At 43.2% G+C, this 18,429-nt stretch overlaps 1 protein-coding gene across 1 annotated transcript in view; it reads left to right on the forward strand.

The window, feature by feature from the left end:
- Positions 1–14,800: 14,800 nt before the first annotated feature.
- The window catches only part of AGO1 (argonaute RISC component 1), a 29,877-nt gene continuing 26,248 nt past the window's right edge, over positions 14,801–18,429 (forward strand). Inside the window, exons 1-2 of the mRNA XM_040619252.1 lie at positions 14,801–14,948; positions 18,216–18,336. Coding sequence (XP_040475186.1) covers positions 18,232–18,336 — 105 coding nt within the window. The 5' untranslated portion in view covers positions 14,801–14,948; positions 18,216–18,231. The remainder of the gene's footprint in view (positions 14,949–18,215; positions 18,337–18,429) is intronic.

The following is an 18,429-nucleotide window of genomic DNA, read 5'->3' on the forward strand; positions in this document are numbered from 1 at the left end:
CCACTGAGCCAGCCAGGTGCCCCAATAAGTGATTTTTCTGCATCTGTAAGCTGGTCATATTGGTTTTCTCCTTTAACCACACATTTGCAGATTTTCCAATGTTAAATCACCTTGCATCCTTGGGATAAGTACAATTTAGTCATGAAATATATAGATATAGATATAGATATAGATCTGGTTTCCCCTTTAAAAAATTTTTTTTTTACATCCTTGTTCATGACTGAGACTACCTTGTAATAATTCCTTTCCTGTATAGTCTTCGTTGGTTTTGGTATCAAGATTATACTAACTTGGGGGTATTCCATCTTTTCTTCTCTGGAAAAGTTTGTATAATACTCAAATGATCTGTTATTCCTTGAATGTTTGGCAGAACTCTCCTTTAAAACCATTTGATATATTTTTGTTTTGTGGGAAGATTTTAAACTACCAACTCGATTTCTTTAATCATTGTAGAGGTATTTCGCTAATGGTTTGAAAGTTCTATTTCTATTCTATTCCATTTCTTTTTTAATAGTTTTTTTTGGACATTTTACTATATACACTTACCAATGTCTAAAGTGAATCAACACCTTTATCTTTGTCCTAAACAGTGGGAATGCTTTAGAATGCTTTAGTCTTACCACCCTGTCTCCCAACTTACATGCCAATGACCAGTATTTTAGTTCTATCCTGTTAAAGAAATAACTCCATCTTGGTTGACAGTGATATAAAATAGTCACCATCTCCTTTTATTATTATTGTGTCTTACAGCAGCCTATATTTTTTTCAAAGCACTTATATTGAAATGTATATAAACTTTGTTTATTGTCTGTGCCACTGTTATCTTCATGAGAGCAAGGAACTACATGTTTACTTTGTTCACTAACTGGTAAGTGTTGAGTAAATGTGTGTTGAATGAGTGAATATGTATTTGTATTTTGGAAAGATCACCCTGGATGCAATTAGAGAATGAATCTGAGGGCACAGGACTAGATGTAGGGAGTTAGGAGGCTGTTGCACTTAATCTACAAGGATAAGTGGTGAGCTGGACTTGGACAATAGTCATAGAGATAGAGAAAAGTAAAGAGGATTGAAAGATATTAGGAAGTAGAATCCACAGGATTTTATTACCATTTAATATGAGGGCATGAATTAAGTGGTGTTTTTTAGGGTTTTGTCTTTGCTTTATTCTCTCTCCCTGTAACATACCCTCTTTGAGAGTCTCATTGATGCCTATGGCTTCAGTTACTATCTGTATGTTTCTAACTCAAATGTAGATCTTTTTTTTTAATTTTAAGGTTTCAGATTAACTTTATTTGAAACAAATGTGGCTCTTTTAAGTGTAACGTCTTTTCTGGATTCCACACCACATATTCAATCATATACGAGACATCTGTACTAAGATATCTGGAAGGCACCCAAGCTCAATATGTCAAAAACCACACTAATATTCTTTTTTTTCCCTTGTGCTTTTAATTTTTTTTTTATTTTGAGGTTTTTTTCTTCAGAAACTTTTAACAAGAGATCTGCCCTCTTTTAACAAAATTTTAACTGCACAATATACTATTGTTACCTATAGGATCTATGTTGTACAGCTGTTTTCTAGAACTTATTCCTCTTTCATAACTGAAACTTTATTTTTTTTTAATTTAAATTCAATTAATTAACGTATAACGTATTACACTCTTCAGAGCCACACTCATTTTCTTGCTAAACCTATTCCTCCTCTAGTGTTTTCAGTCTTAGGGTATGTCACCACCAACCTCCTATTTGCTCAAGCCAGAAACCTATTAGGAGGTGGCTCTTGGAGCCCAGCCTAGGTGGGAATAGGGATAGAAGTATCTGCCCTTTAAAGGGTGTGGCTCATTTTCTGTTTTATTTACTTTCCTTTTCATTTTCTGTTTTTATTTACTGTTTTTAAAATGTTAAGGGAAAATAAAATCATGAGAATAGAAAACAAGGATTTACCCCAGGAATAGAGCAGAGGATCATAGGAATTATTGTATATTCAGCACCTACAAATACTAACCTCTGTGCTTGGTGTTTGCCATTTATTAAGTAATTTAATCCTCCCACAATTCTATGAGATTTTTACAGATGAGGAAATTACAATTAATAATGGTACTATGGCTTGCTCAAGGTCACACATCCACATATGCTAGAGCTGAGATGTGACCAAGGTTTGTCTGATTCCAAGTGTTTCAGTATGTAACTGGGTGGAATTAGAAGCCAAAGAACAGAAACATCATTTTGACTGTTGATAAATATTGCCAGATTGCTTACCATAGGATCATACCGTTATAAAGTGCCACTGTACCAGTTCCATCACAATATCTTTATCATTAAGTAGGTAATAAGATTTTTTAAATAAATGGGTATATAATTATTATTCTATGTTGACTTTCTTTTGAATGAATGATAATTATATAGTCCTACTTGTACAGACTATCCTTTTCCTTGGCCCATTGATATACTGAAGCTGTATTTATTGTAAATATTTTTCCATTGAGCCCCCTTATTGATTAATGGAGGTGAAGGAAGATAGTAAGAATTAATTCTGCCCCTATCCTTACCACTAATCAACAGCTTGGTAACATCCACCCAGATAGATTCTGGGTTGAAAGTCAGATTGTTGGTTTGCATTTTCTAAGGGGTAAAGATAGGACACCACAGGCTGACTTCCATCTTCGGGGTTCATTTATTATGGTAAATCTACATCTACTTTTATATCGAAGAGGACACCTGACTTCAGTATCCTAGAATTCTCTTCCTAGACTTGGATGTTCCTAAGATTCTCCAACCTACTCAGGGATAGCCTGTCCAAAGGGATCTCCTATTCTGCTAGATCAAGTTTAGGTTTTGGGGACCTCCATCTTGGTCAGTTCACTTCCAGCCTGGGTGGAAATGAACTATGAATCTGGGTGGAACTACATTGTAAGAATGCCTTGGGTGTCAGAACCAGGGACAGCTCCTTCTGTCCCTCCCCATGCTGCCCTCCCCTGGCTTGGACTGGGGAGAGAGTGGGCAGATTTGAGCATAGTATACTTCTCTAGGCTCTTCTCACTGTTCTTGCTTCCACCTTATGCTAGAATATTACTACTGATAGTTCCTGGAATAGGTGCTGTTTCTCATCTTTATGCTCTCTGCTAATGATCCTTAGTATGTCTTCCTCTCATTCTTCCTTTGCTTGGCTGATTCCTGCTTACCCTCCCAGGCCTGTTTAAGTAGGTATTTCTTCTAGGAAACCTACCCTGATTACCCCAGACTGTGTTAGATATATATATCTTCTTAGTTCCCATCACGCTCAAGTTGTCTCTGTCATTACACTCAGAATTGCATTGAAATGATCATCTGTGTTGTCCAGTATAGTAGCCACTAGCCACATGTATTAAACACTTGAAATGTTGCTCGTCTGAATTGAGATGTGCTACAAGTGCAAAATACACATCAGATTTCAAAGACTTACATAAAAAATTAATGTAAAATATTAATTTTTTATATTGATGACATGTTGAAATACTATTTTTGGATTAAATAAAATGTATTATTAAAATTAATTTCACCTGCTTTTTATTTTTTATAATGTGGCTACTAGAAAATCTAAAATTATATATGTATCTCACATGATATTTCTATTGGATAGCACTGATCTATATATTTATCTCTTCTTAGGGGTAGTGACTAGGGAATCCATCCTTATCTCTTTGTATTTCTGGAGTGCAGTACATGGGGATGGGTGGGGATACCTGATGCTAGTCCTCAGAACTTGGGACTGGAGTAGCAAGGGTCCAAAAGACATTATTACATTATTTGGTTTTTCCATTCAGGAGCTTGGCCTCTCTCTACTTAGGCTTTTATATATCTCTTTATTGATTCTTATAGAGTTTCTTGATCACAAATATATTAAATTTATTTCTAAGTATTTTGTTTTTTTAAAAAAGATTTTATTCATTTATTTGAGAGGGAGAGAAAGAGAGCATGAGCACGGAAGAAGGGCAGAGGAACAGGGAGAGGCAGACTCCCCGCTGAGCAGGGAGCCTAATGTGGGACTTTGTCCCAGGACTTTGGGATCATGATCTGAGCCAAAGGCAGACGTTTAACTGACTGAGCCGCCCAGGCGTACTTTGAATTGGATATTTTATCATTATATTTTCTAATTGTTATTACTTGTGTGAGCAGTGAATGCTACAGATTTTTGCTTATTTTCTTGAATCTTTCCACTTAGTCTTACTAGTTTTAGTGTTTTTTCTTGTTATATAATTGCATCAACTACAATAAAGATATATTCTTATATACTTAAGTTTATCTTTCTCTCTCCACCACCCCATGCCCCTTCTCCCTCTTTCCTGGCTAGAATATCTAAGCCAGTATTAAAATAGTTTTAGTGGGGGGAACTTGGATAGCTCAGTCAGCTAAACGTCTTACTTCTTGATTTTGGCTCAGGTCATGATCTTAGGGTTGTGATATCAAGCCCTGCATTGGGCTCCGTGCTGGGCATGAAACCTGCTTAAAATTCTCTCCCTCTCCTTTTCCCCTCCCTACCTTCTAAATAAAAGAAATAAAATAGTATTAGTGGTATAGAGTGACCTTGCTTATTCCCGTTTTAAAGGAAAAATATCTATTGCTTCCCCACTAGCTGAAAGTATTATCTTGTTAAGGATGAGTGATTTTAATTATTTTATTAAGAATAGGTATTAAAATTTATAAAATATTTTTATCTATTATAATTATCATGTTTATTTTTTATTAATCTACCTTTATGGCATATATAGGTATTTATTTTTGAACCATACCTGAATTACCCTTATGTTTGTGTTATGCTTTTCTTTTAATAATGTGGTGTTGTGGTTAAGAGTGTTTATCCTAGAACCCTCCAGCCTGAGTTCAAGTTCTGCTTCTGCTAGTTACAAGTTATGTGATCTTTAGGCAAATTACCTACCTATGTCTCCTTTATTTATTTATTTATTTAAAAATATTTTATTTAGAAAGGGAACACCTGCACAAGTAAGGGGAGGGGCAGAGAGAGAGGGTGAGGGAGAGAGAAAATCTTAATCAGACTCCATGTCCAGTGTGGAGCCTGATATGGGGCTCTATCTCAGGACCCTGAGATCATGACCTGAGCTGAAATCAAGAATCCGATGCTTAATCGACTGAGCCACCCATGCGCCCCACATAGTACCTGCCTGTGCTGGTTATTTACCTTCTTGCTTCTCAGCCCAAACCCACCTATCTGTTCTATATGCACCAGGATTTTTGTGAGGAGTATGAGAGTTAACATATGAAAGTGTTGGAATTGTACCTGGCACTTAATATTAAGAAAATACTTAATAATGTTAGCTATTGTTGGGGCACCTGGCTGGCTCAGTTGGTAGAGCATGTGACTCTTGATCTCAGGGTTGTAAGTTCAAGCCCCATGTTGGGCATAGAGTTTACTTAAAATAAAAGTAAAAAACCAAAAAAAAATAATGTTGGCTGTTATTATCATGATTTTGATTAATCTCTTATGGAGTTCTATATGCTAGTATTTGACTTGTGATTTTTACATCCTCCATAGTCTTGAGATTTCTTCTTATAATATCATCATCTGATAAGAGTTAAAAATCTTTATCTGCAACTGTGACCAAATTAGGAAGCGTCTTCTTCCTCCCATGTCCTAGAACTATTCTTATAACTGGAACAGAATTATTTCTTTCAGGAATGGTTAGAAGTATTTTTTTTTAAGATTTTATTTTTTTAGGAATCTCTATACCCAACGTGGGGCTTGAATCCACAACCCCCAAGATCAAGAGTCGCAAGATCCCCTGACTGAGCCAGCCAGGTGCCCCAGAAATGGCTGGAAGTATTAAACAGTGAACCTTTTGGGCCAAATGTTCTTTGGTCGTTTTTGGTAACTTTCTCAGTGTGTTCTGTAATTGTTGCTCAAGTCTTACTTTTGATCCTTGTTTTTCATTTTTTGAAGAAAAAGTACATATGTAATTTTAAATTTTACATAGGGTTTCAAATTCATTAGTCTGTAGTTATGTAAAAAATTACCCTTTATTTATTCCTTGTGATAAGTTTTAAAATTTGGGAGTGGTAGATATGTTCAGTGCCTTGATTGTAGTGATGGCTTCACAGGTTGACATGGTTCACAGGTTTAGAATGATTAAATCATATACTTTATATAGGTGCAATTTATTATATGTCAACTATACCCCAATTTAGAAAGAGTAATATTTGGGTGGCCTCTGGGAGGGCTTGGTCTGTTAGGTGTTGGACCCTTGATTTCCACTTGGATCACGATCTCAGGGTTATGAGATAGAGCCCCACCTCTGGCTCCAAGCTCTGTGCAGAATCTGCTTGAGATTCTCTCTCCCTCTGCCCCTCCCTCTACTTGCGTATGTGTACTCTCTCAACTAAATCTTTTGTAAAAAAGTAATTTTTTAAAAGTCTACCAATTTCATAAGTCTTTTCAAAGTACCAGTTGACATTTATTAATTCAACTGTTCATGATTTCTGATTTTTAAAATTATCTTCTGAAATATATGAGAAATATATTTTATTATAGATAAAAAGAGATGGTGCATGCAAGAGCTGTTGGTGATTCATTTCCTGCTATTAGGGTATATGATTTGTTTTATGTCTATTATAATACCTTGATCTCATTGTTCTCAGACTATTTTAAATACAAAAAGAGGAAATTATAGATGGAGATGCAATTTTTTCCCCAGGCCATTCTTGTTTTGTGGCTGGGAAACTCTGGCTATGGAGAAGGTATATAAGTGGAAAGACCTGGGCTCTGGCCCACACAACAGGGGCCTTTGAGTATGAGTTAGCAGTGGATTGAGATGCAGGGATTGAACTGCAAATAGCCAAGGACCCAATAGCTTTCTGGGAAAAGTACATCAGGAGTTACTGGAAGAAGTTTGTCTGCATAAAAATACCAGAATGCTATGAGGATTTCCCTTAAACTCTACCTCTTTGCCTAGCCTAGAGTGAAATCCTTGATGGTGGTGATGGTCTACAGAAAGGCCAGGGCCGGGCTTGACTCCATTAGCCACTTTGGAGATGACCAGTGCAGAATATTGACCAGTGCCTTTCCACAAAGTTAAGTGTGAGACTTGGTATTTAGAACAGGGGATTCCGGGGCGCCTGGGTGGCTCAGTCGTTAAGCGTCTGCCTTTGGCCCAGGGCGTGATCCCGGTGTTCTGGGATCGAGCCCCACATCGGGCTCCCTGCTCTGCTGGAAGCCTGCTTCTTCCTCTCCCACTCCCCCTGCTTGTGTTCCCTCTCTCACTGTGTCTCTCTCTGTCAGGTAAATGAATAAAATCTTAAAAAAAAAAAAAAAGAACAGGGGATTCCAACTCTTCTAATGAAATGTTGAGCTTTTGGCTTAGTTATGCAAAGGCAGAGGTCTTGCTATTTCTGAGGATGTTTTGATGCCATCTGTTTGATTCAGATCAACCCATATTTACTGATCAATCTAGGCACAGTTTGTGCCAGGCACTAAAGGGGGACAGAGAGGCATCTGATTTGGTCCCCTCTTCAGGAACTTAGAATACAGTGCAAGAGGCAGGTAGTGATTACAGTAGTGACTAATACTTCATCTGCATTCTTCTAGGTACTGGTCTAAGGTCTTTATGTGTATTAAGACCAATGAGGTAGGTGCTATTTCTCCCTCCTAAAATGGTGGAGGAGGAAATTGAGCTATAGAGATACAGAGAAAGTAAGTAATTTGCACCGTGTTACACAGCTAGTAAATGGCAGCACCAGGATTAAAGCCAAACACAGGCTGGCTCTGGAGTCTTAGTTCTTAACTTTATGCTATAGAGCAGTAGTTCTCAAAGTGTGGTCCATAGATCAGCAGCATCAGTCTCATCTAGCAACTTATTAGAAATGCACTCTGAAGAAAAAAAAAAAATGAACATTCTTGGGTTCTACCCAAGACCTGTTGAATCACAAACTCTGGAGGCGGGGCTCAGCAATCTGTTTTAACAAGCTCTCCAGGTGATTTTGATGCTTGCTATTAGAGAACCTCTGCTAGAGAGAAGCAAGGCACACTATGGTGTCAGAAATTAATATTTCTATGGGTAGGGACTGGGTATGATCTTTCTCTTAAGTTCCTAGCCCTCTGCACAACATCTAGTGTAAAGTAGGCATCAAAAAATACATGTGGTTGAATACATACGAATATATGGGAAAGAGATGTTTGAGCTGGGTCTCTTACCACCTCTCAACTGCAGCAAACTGAATGAGAGAAATGTTCCCAGAAACTGTGAGACTAGCAAGGAAGTAGCTGTGTTACTTTTGGCAAGGTATGCACCAGCACCAAAGATCTGCACTAGCACAAGGAGCCTGCAGAATGGTGGAGGGCCATGTGGGAGCAAGTCAGGAGGTAAACATGCCAGGATTTGGTGAATAGCTGAATGGGGGCAAGAAGCAAAGGAGAGAAACTGTCATTTCTGGAAACTGTCTCCACTTGCAGAGGAAGAAGGCATAGAACAAGCACATTTGTGGGGGAAAGATAAAGAGTTTGATTTTGGACTCCAAATTTGAAGCGCTGGAAGATCCAGGTGGAGCTGTCCAGCATACACTTGGAAATAGTCTTAAGACGTGGCTGAAGATAAGAGATTTGGAGGGATAGTTAAGCCGTAAGAATGGATGAGACCTTCCAGGAAAAAGTAGAGGGTGGAAAGAGAAGAGAGCTGGATTTGAAACCACAGTGAACACTGTTATTTAATGCAGCAAAAAAGCAACACGGGACCCTTGAAAAAGACTGAAAAAGATTTAGGCAATAGAAGAGTTTAGAAAATTCTGAAGCCACGTAAGGCTCAAAAAGGAAGGAAAGGCCAGTGCCAGATGCTGCGGAGAAATAAGAATTGAAAATTATCCTTTGAATTTTGACACAAAAAGTATTTTAAGTGACGTGGTGAGGACAGAAGCAGTTTGACCGAGTTCAGGGGTGAGCTCTGTATGAAAAAGTGCAGGCAGGTGCTTCCCAGGTCCCACAGATAGAACTCTGTAGCCGCACTTAAGTCGAGACTGTGACATCTTCCAGGGTAGGCAGGGTCTCTTTCGTCTGTGGTCCCAGCGCCCAGCCCTCGGCCTGGAAGAGAGGGTGGCGTCAGTGAGTTCAGTGACTAGGGACGGAGAAAGGCTTCGCGGAGGCAGTCGCTTTGCAGCCGAGGCTTGAAGGATGAGGGTGATTGGGAGGAGAGGTGGGAGGCAGGGCCCCTGGGTGATGGGGCGCTCCGAGCGTGTGAGGGGGGCCTGGGAATGAGGTGGGGTTCCTGTAATGTGCGTGTGGCTGTGCAAAGAGGGAAGGCTGTATGTAGGTTTGGAGGGACCTGTTTGGGGAAAAGACACGGCCAGAGGCTGCTGCGGGCGGGGGAGGGGGCAGACTCGCCCCCCCCCCCGCCCCACCCCACTTACGCCGCTGCGCGGTTCCGCGGCGCCTCTACCGGAGCCCTCCCGCCGGGCTGCATGGAGACGGGTGGCCGCCAGGGGCCGCTGCCTCGGGTCCCCGGTACTCCCGCCCCTCTCCATTGGCCTTTGTTGCCGTCGGAGCGCCCCGCTTGACTCGTTCCCGTCCGCCCCCTGGGCCTGGCGGTCGCGCCTGCGCACTGGCGGCTGGCCGGGCGCTCGCAGGGGGAGCTGCTGCAGGCTCCGCGGCGGCGGCGGCAACGGAGGCTGCGGGGGCAGCGGCGCGAGCGGCCGGGCTTGGGGGGGGTGCCGAGCCCGGCCCGGAAGCCCGAGCAGCTAGAGTGCGGGGTACCTAGGCCCCTCACTCTGGACTCCACAGTCTCCGGGCCGCCTGACCTCCGCACGGGTATATGGGATGGAAGCGGGACCCTCGGGAGCAGGTAAGGGCCCCCGGGAGTGGGGGACGGTGCGTGCTCCAAGGACCGGGGGACTCCCGCTTGAAGAACAGGATTTCCGAGTGAGGAAAGGCTTCCTGAGTGAGGAGAGGGGCTCTTATGGGATAGGGGGCCCAGTTTGAAGGGGGCTGTATGCAGTTCCGGGGGAAACCTTGTGAAGGAAACCCTAAGACGGGGGCTGTTTATCAGAGGAGGCTGTGTGCACTCCTGGAGGTGGGAAGTAATCTGGAAGAAGGGCCTGAACGCACGTAAGGACTCCCGGAGATCCCGGGAGGCCTAGGGAGAGGCCCGGCAGGTGGAAGGGGGCGGGCTCCAGGTGTCCAGGATAGGAGGGGGTCGACACAGATGGGCCCAGTGCTGCTGCATGCTGGGGGGGCGGGGGCTGGGCTGGGCTAGTGTCTCTTGGGAGAAGGCGCCAGAGCTGGGCTGTGAGCTCCGCCCCAGCCTGGGCCTGACGCGGGGGCGAGGGTCAGGGGGTGGTGGGTGGTGATCCAGTCCCGGGATTCCCCCCCGAGAGTCTGGGGAGCTGGAGCGGAGGCGCCCGAGCATGCGCGGAGGTGGCAGCTGGAAGGGGCAGCCCGAAGTGGTGGGGGCGTGGCTGCCCGAATCCCCCCCACCCCGCCCGATTTGGCTTGGAAAAAGGAGCCCGCTGATGGGCGCATTCTGTCTAAGGTTAAGTTGGCAGAGTGCAAATAGAAATGGTCCCCTTCCCCATCTTTGGGACTCTTACACTTGATCCTGGAGACCCTCAGTCACAATTTGCCAAGAACGGGTTGAGAGAAACTGCCAAAGTGCCAGCTTATGCCCCTGGGATGAGGAAAGACTGGGACCAAGGCTATGTCCTCCCCCTGAAGAGAGAACTTAGAAAAGGTGTTGGTTACTGAGGGACCAAGGCCAGTTCCAGGTTTATCTGGAAGGAGTTGTCTGCCCGGTTTCCTCGTTTCTGGTCCAATACTTTGTAGAGATGGAATCTTTTAATCCAAAAATAATTTTGCCATTGAAATGTCTCCTCAGGTGACAGCTTAGTCTCTTTCTATTCTTCAGTATTTTTTGTAGCTTCTATCCCCCCACTGGGTATCTTTTCTTTTTCTTCTCTCTGCTCCCCAGAAACTGTCAGGGCCATGTTATTAGACCCAAGGTTGCCAAGTTAGCCTTTTATCAGGAATAAGTTATTTGGGGGAGTGGGAGTTTATAGCTTTCACCCTGGTGAGTCCCAGGTGATAGCCTTAACTTCTCCTTATTCACAGGCAATCAGGAGGAAAGGAGACGAGAACAGAGGAGAGATTGGGTAGGGCTACCTCAAGACCAGAGTCTCCAGGATGGGTTGTGGGATGGTGGCACCTCCTGTGTCCTAGGTCTCTTACCCTTTGATCAGAGGAGCATTCTGGTCCGGGAATCCTTTAGGTCTTGTCTCACTACCTCCTTCCATTTGCTCTAGGGATGGAAATAGGATTTCTATTCAGGGCAGGAATTTCATTTCATTTGGGACATGAATTTCATTGCCAGTGGAAGAATCATTATCTTTTTATGCCGGATCCTAACCCCCCCCACCCAAGGAGATAGCACCTACCAACTTAGCGCATTCATTTAGTGATCTATAAGTACTTAGTGACTACTTTCCCCCAAACAAAAACGACCTTGTAAAGGCTGTGTAGGTCTTCATGAAGAGCACAGGGAGCAACTGACTTCAGAAAATCATTTCTCCTTCCCTTAGGATTCTTCCTCCATTCTAGGAACTCTCCTGGTTTTCTAGGCTGGAGACTATTTGAGCAACCTGTGTACTAGATAGAGTAGGAGTAGGTCACAGAGGTCCAGATGGATTGCTGGGAGCTGGCACCCATACTAGACTGCTGATGATTTCATTCTGACAAATTCCTAATAGACTCTGGAGTGGTGAAGAAATTAACTTTTTTGCTTGTTACAAGAGATAAGCTTCTAGTTAAGGGACTAGAGCCTGGTATCTGGAGTTGGCTGTAGCCTAGTGGGACAGGCTTTGCCTCATCAAAAGGTGTGATTAGAATAAAGTCTGGAAGCTGTGAATGGAGGAACCCCATAACGGCCTCCTTCCTAGGCCCAGACTATTCTCTTGGAAGTTGGAGGACACAGTACACAAAACTAAAAGTACTGATGCTGGCTTCACAGGGCTAGGTCCTGATGTGCTTTCTGTGCTCAGGTGTGTTCTAAGCACATGTACTGGATTGGGAGCTCCAGGAGGGTAGAAGTAATATCTAATTTATCTGTGGAAACAGTGAGTGTCTAGGCCCTGACACAAAGTACACATTTAGTAATTGAATTGAATCACATTCCAGTGTGAACATAAATGGTTACGCACACATGTGGATATTTAGTAATTTGTGTATACTCACGTGTGGACAAATTTTTTTTAGGAGAGGTTGGCTTCTTAGTCTTTCCTTACTGGACAGCTGACCCAGCCTTGAGTTTGTGTTTTGAATAGGCAGTCTGGCTCCCAAGGAGGTATGTGGGCCTCAGAACTGCAGGGAAGGAATCCCTGAGCCAGGCTTTTCAGCTCTGTTACTTTTCCTTCTCAGGGCTGGTTGGGAATGGGGGAGGGGGAGTGTCCTTTTCATGGCCCCTCCCTCCTTGCTTTTGTCTACAAGAAACGGCCCCGCCCCTTTCCCCCAAGGCCCAAGCTTTGTCCTCTGTGCTGGGGCCCTCATCTGCATCACAAAGTGGCCGTCTGTCCCTGTCTGGGTTTGAAGGGAAGTGTCTCCCTTTCTCAGACTAAAAGCTGGGGGCAGGGTGGGGTACTTCGTACAGCTCTAAGGCTTGCAGGGGGATGGGATAGGAGAGGTTCTCCCTTTTTGCCTTACCTAGTTTGTGGATGAAGGGGAAAGTGGGGGTTCTCCTCTTTTCCCAAAGCCTCCTTGGTGTGGAGGGTGCCTGAGGCTGAATTTGATGTGTAGTCCTATTTCTGGGGAAGAGAAGCCTTTGAGATTAGAGTGTCCCATCCCCCATTATTTCTACCCAGCCCCCAGCTCTAGGGGATGTCTTTTTCCCAAGAATCCAAATGATTATTCAGCCTGGAAGGCTAAGGAGGTGAATGGAATGTAAAAACTTGGGGAGGGGAAGGGTATCTCATATCCATCAGGATGTTTATTTTGTACAGGGTTTATAATTGTTTTTGAGCAGTTTGCAGGTGTTTGTGTGCTGTGCATGCATGTGTGTTCTTTGTGATATATCTGTGGATCTGTTTGTTCATTCATTTAATATCTGTATATTGAACACCTCCTATATGCTAAGAGGCAAGATACAGTCCCTGCTCTTGAAGAACTCACAATCTAGGGCAGTGAGGGGTATGTATATAAAGGTAAACTATCTAGGTCTAAGTGTGTGTTTGGGTGTGTATGACAGGAATGTGTCTCGCTATGTGTTTGCATCTATCTATTGTTTGTGTGCAATTTCTGTCCAGCTCTTTCTGGGGTAGGCACCCAGGTACTAGTAGTTAGGCTTTCACTTCCCCCATGTAGCTGAATCCTTGAAGGCCTTTTCCCCCCCGAGGCTGAGCCTCCATTTCTGTCTGTGTTTCTGTCTGCAGAGTGGGGCTGGGCTTGACAGGTGGTTAGAAGGAGACATAGCAGCTTAGCTCTGGAAAGTATGCCCCTCCCGTGAATGGTTCTGACCTCTTCCTGACCCCCCCAGCTGAGGATATGCCCCATCCCCCCAGCCTGGCAGACTGTGAAAGCAGAGCTACTTGGTGATGGGAGGTTCTGGGCTGGTTTATCCCTCTCTCCTCCCACCTAGGCTGGTCCTCTACTGGCAAGGACAATAGTTGCTATGGACAAAGGCTTCTCTTAGACAGTGTCCCTTTTTCCTCCCTTTCCCCTCAAGCTAGAAAATAAAACTAGGGACAGCAATCTAGCTGGTGGTAAGAGAAGAGAAAGTAGTGGAAGCTGGCCCTGCCCTAGCCCTTTCCCAGGGGCCTGCTCTATCTTGAAATTGATCCCTTCTGTTAGTGTCTGGGCTTTCTGTGTGGAAGGAGCACGGCTGTGCAGAGCTCCTTATTCTCCTTCTCAGAGCCAGTATCTCATTCTTCTCCAGCATGCTAATGGCTGCCTCTCCTTCCCAAGTCCTCTACTCTAGCCTATTCTTGGCTCATTCTCCTGTGTTCTGCCTGTCTTCATTCCCTAGCTTTTTATTCTTTTGAACTTCTTCTTCTTTGTCTCCCCAATTGCAGCCTTGCTTCTTGCTCAACCTCCCAGCTCTAACCTATATGTTGCCCAGGCCTTAACTCCAGCCTTCCCTCCTTCCTAGATCAAGCCTCTTTCTGCTGTGATTTCCAGTTGTGGCCTCTTTGTCAGCTCCCTGTTTCAGCCTCTCTCCTTTCTTTTGTCTCCAAACTCTATTTTTTTAGCCTTTTCTACTTTTCTGTCTCTCCAGCCTCAGCCATTCAGTTGCCTTAATCCTTTCTAAAACATCATCTCCCTCACATCCCCCTAGCCTGACCTTCTTTGGATCTTCCTCCTGCCTACACTGCAGAGGAGCATTAGGATGTTGCTGTTTCATGTTTGGGATGGTAGTGAGTGAAGTGAGCATCTGGTTGGCAGAGAAGCATTTCTTGTCTGCTAGATACGTGGTGGAGGCAGGTGTCTTAATCTAGTACGAGAAAGAAAGTTTTATTATTGGGAGCCAGATTTAGCTCCTCTACGTAACATGTAATAGAAATGTATTAAGTATTCACCTGATGAATTGAAGAGAGACAAGAAGGATAATTTTCCTAACTGGAGAGAGGTTTAAAAAAAATGAACGTGGGTTGTCTGAGCCAGTGGAACCCCTTAGTTGGGTTGGGTAGGCAGGAAAGAGGCTTCCCCTATACTCTCATGTTCCTGTCCTGGGAGGCCTTGTGCCTTCTGATCAGAATGGTAAGGAGACTGCTAGACTCTACCCTCACCAGCCTTTTTATCTTGTAGCTGCGGGCGCCTACCTGCCCCCCCTGCAGCAGGTGTTCCAGGCACCTCGCCGGCCTGGCATTGGCACTGTGGGGAAACCAATCAAGCTCCTGGCCAATTACTTTGAGGTGGACATCCCTAAGATTGACGTCTACCACTACGAGGTGGATATCAAGCCGGATAAGTGTCCTCGCAGAGTCAACCGGTAAGTGATGCACATTTAAGCTACAAAGTCCAGGAGTCTTTACTTTCCTGAGCCTCAGAATCTTCAAAGAGTATCCAGAGAAAATTAGTAGAGGGTGGTATCACCAGATTCAAGGAAGTTTTTGAGGAGGAGAGTCCAGGTAAGGTATAGGCTGAAAAATATCTTTGAATTTAGCTACTAGGAAATAATTGGTTCTTTTTGCCAAGCAGTTTCAGCAGAGTAGTTGGGCTAGTAATCTAACTACTAGGAATAAGTAGAAGGTAATGTGGTAGGGATGGTGAGAGCAGATAGCCTTTTCTAAATAGCTTGATAGTCAAGCACCGGGAGAGAGAGAATATGTTGGTTAGAGAGGATTTATAGGGGTCAAGTACAATGCATTGCACATTGCAGTATTTGTTAAAATGAATGAATGAATGGAAAGTTTTTAAGAATGAGACATAGATATGCTTATAAACAGAGGAGAAGAAGCTAGTTAAAGGTACAGGACAGAGAGGAGAGGAGTGAGTTCCCACTCATGGCTAAGGCAGGAAGACATTATAGGACACATAGTTGGAGGAATTAGCCTTGGAAGAAGCAATATTTCTCTCTTTCTTTTTGTTTTTTTAAAGATTTTATTTTTAGGGGCACCTGGGTGGCTCAGTCTGTTAAGCATCTGCCTTTGGCTTAGGTCATGATCCCGGAGTCCTGGGATTAAGCCCTGCGCCTGGCTCCCTGCTCAGTGGGCAGTTTGCCTCTCCCTCTCCTTCTGCCCCTCTCCCTGGGCTTCTGCTCACTCTCTCTCTTTCTTTCTCTCTCTCTCCCCCTCCCCCTCCCCCTCTCAAATAGGTAAATAAAATCTTTAAAAAAAAAAAAAGATTTTATTTTTAAGTAATCTCTGTACCCAACATGGAGCTCAAACTCACAACCCCAAGAACAAGAGTCGTATGCTCTTCCGACTAAGCCATCTGGGTACCCAAAGTGATATTTCTTTTTAAAATTAATTTATTTCATTATTACTTGAAAACTACATATGCACAATGTAAAAATAAATAAATAACGTATTACAAAAAGAGCAGCAGTGAAAAATATCTCCTGCTACCCTGGTCTCTAGTCACCTAGTCCCTTTCCCTAGAGGCATTCACTGATACCATTCTTGAGTATGTTTCCATATATTTTTGTTTTCATATGCAAGCATATGTGTATATAAAACATTTTTTAAAATGCACAACATAGGGGTGCCTGGATGGCTCAGTTGGTTAAGTGGCTGCCTTAGGCTCAGGTCATAATCCCAGGATCCTGGGCTCGAGCCCCACATCAGGCTCACTGCTCAGCGGGGAGCCTGCTTCTCCCTCTCCCTCTGCCTGACACTCCCCCTGCTTGTGTTCTCTCACTCTCTCTAACTAAATAAATAAAAATAAAAATAAAAACCCTCATAAAATATAGAGTACTATATGCCTTGTTCTGTACCTTGCTTTTTTCCACTGAACAATATGTATCAGATCATGCATATCTGCCTCAGTCTTGTGCATAGCTCCATAGATATTCCACTGAATGGATGTATTATAACTTACTTAATAAATCTATTGAGGAACACTTAGCTTTAACCTAAACTTTTGCTACAAAAGTGAAACTGTTGAATATTATTAAATGTAGATACATTTTTGCACTCAAATATTAGTGTATCTATAGGATAAATTCCTAGGAGTGGAATTGCTGGCATAATACATTGAACAATTTGGAGATATTACCAGTTTGTTTATTTTTGAAGGTAAGTTGTACCAATTTATACTCCCATTATCAAAGTATTGCAGCGCCTCTTCCAAATCTGTACCAGTTCAGTGTATTGGATTGTTTGACCTTTGGAATTCTGATAAGTAGAAAATTATATCTTGGGCTAGTTTTATTTTATTTTTTTTTTTTTTAAAGATTTTATTTATTTATTTGGCAGAGATAGAGACAGCCAGCGAGAGAGGGAACACAAGCAGGGAGAGTGGGAGAGGAAGAAGCAGGCTCATAGCAGAGGAGCCTGATGTGGGGCTCGATCCCGTAACGCCGGGATCACGCCCTGAGCCGAAGGCAGACGCTTAACGACTGTGCCACCCAGGCGCCCCTATTTTATTTTATTTTTAACTTTTTAAAAATAAGCTCTGTGCACAGTGTGGGGCTTGAACTCACAACCCTGAGATCAAGAGTTGCATGCTGTACCAACTGAGCCAGCCAGGCACCCACTCTTGGTTTAATTTTAAGTTGTCTTTCTCTCTTGAGTGAAGTTGAACAAGTTTTCATATATTTAAAAAGTATATATGGAAGGGACATTTCAAGTGTGAGGGGAAAAGAAAAGAGGTGTGCATATATAAGTATGTTTATTTGTATGTCTGGGAACTTGAAGGTGGCCTTGCCTATCTTGCACTGTCTTTTTAGAGTCATTAGAGTTGATTTTTGATTTGGAGGTAGGGATGGGTTCTGGAGTTAGAGGGTAGAGGAGAAAGTATGACATAGTGTATGAGGGATGGAACTGATCAGGGACATGGAAAAGATTGCTTGGTAGCACTAAAGCCTAATTGGGATTGAAACCATGTGTTTACAGTTATTTACAATGTACAATTTGAGTTTTTTTAATCCAGTAGTATTTAAGAGCTTTGGTTTAGAAAGTGAAGAGGTCACATAGTTGGATGGGGTGGTATTTTGAAGGATAAATGGACACTCTGGGATCTTAGTGGCAGAGGACAGGAAGTGAAATCAAGAAAGAGATGATAACGGAGTGATAATGTGGTGGTGGGACTAAGAGCTTCAGAGAGATGGGAGAGATGGGGTTCTTCCAGTTTATTCCTATTCCAGTTCATATCTTTTCCTCATCTACCTTTTTTATGTCTCAGCTTGGGGATTGGAACAGCCTGGATTCTGTTCCTGATTCTAGATAGACACTAGGAATGAGCCCTTTTCCTCTCTGCCCCCCCCAACCCCCCCCCACGCCCCCACTCAGAAGGCACATGTACCTACTCTTTCAGATCCTTTAAAGCCTTGGTGATCTGAGAACCAGAAGCATCATTTGATAGCTTGTTGGAACTGTAGAATTTCAAGCTTTGCTCTAGACGTGAATTAGGATCTGCATGTTAGTAAAATCTCCAGGTGATTCATATGAATGTGTGATGTTCTAGAAGCAGTACCATAGAGTAGAGATTAGAGTAGCTGCTAGGAGGGCATGGACATTACCTGAACATTGAACTGCTTCCAAGAGCTTGAAGCGGTAGTCTCTCAGCTTCCATAGGCTGCTCCTATCCCCCACAGGGAAGTGGTGGAGTACATGGTCCAGCATTTCAAGCCTCAGATTTTTGGTGATCGCAAGCCTGTGTATGATGGAAAGAAGAACATTTACACTGTCACAGCACTGCCCATTGGCAATGAACGGGTAAGTTGGGAGTTAGGCTAGACCTGTGTCATGGGTTTGGGATGGTATAGAGCTCATGTAAGCCTGTTTGGAGTCTGGCAGTCCAAAAATTCC

The sequence above is a fragment of the Ursus maritimus genome, unplaced genomic scaffold (genome assembly GCF_017311325.1).
Source record: "Ursus maritimus isolate PB19 unplaced genomic scaffold, ASM1731132v1 scaffold_32, whole genome shotgun sequence".
Lineage (NCBI taxonomy): Eukaryota > Metazoa > Chordata > Mammalia > Carnivora > Ursidae > Ursus > Ursus maritimus.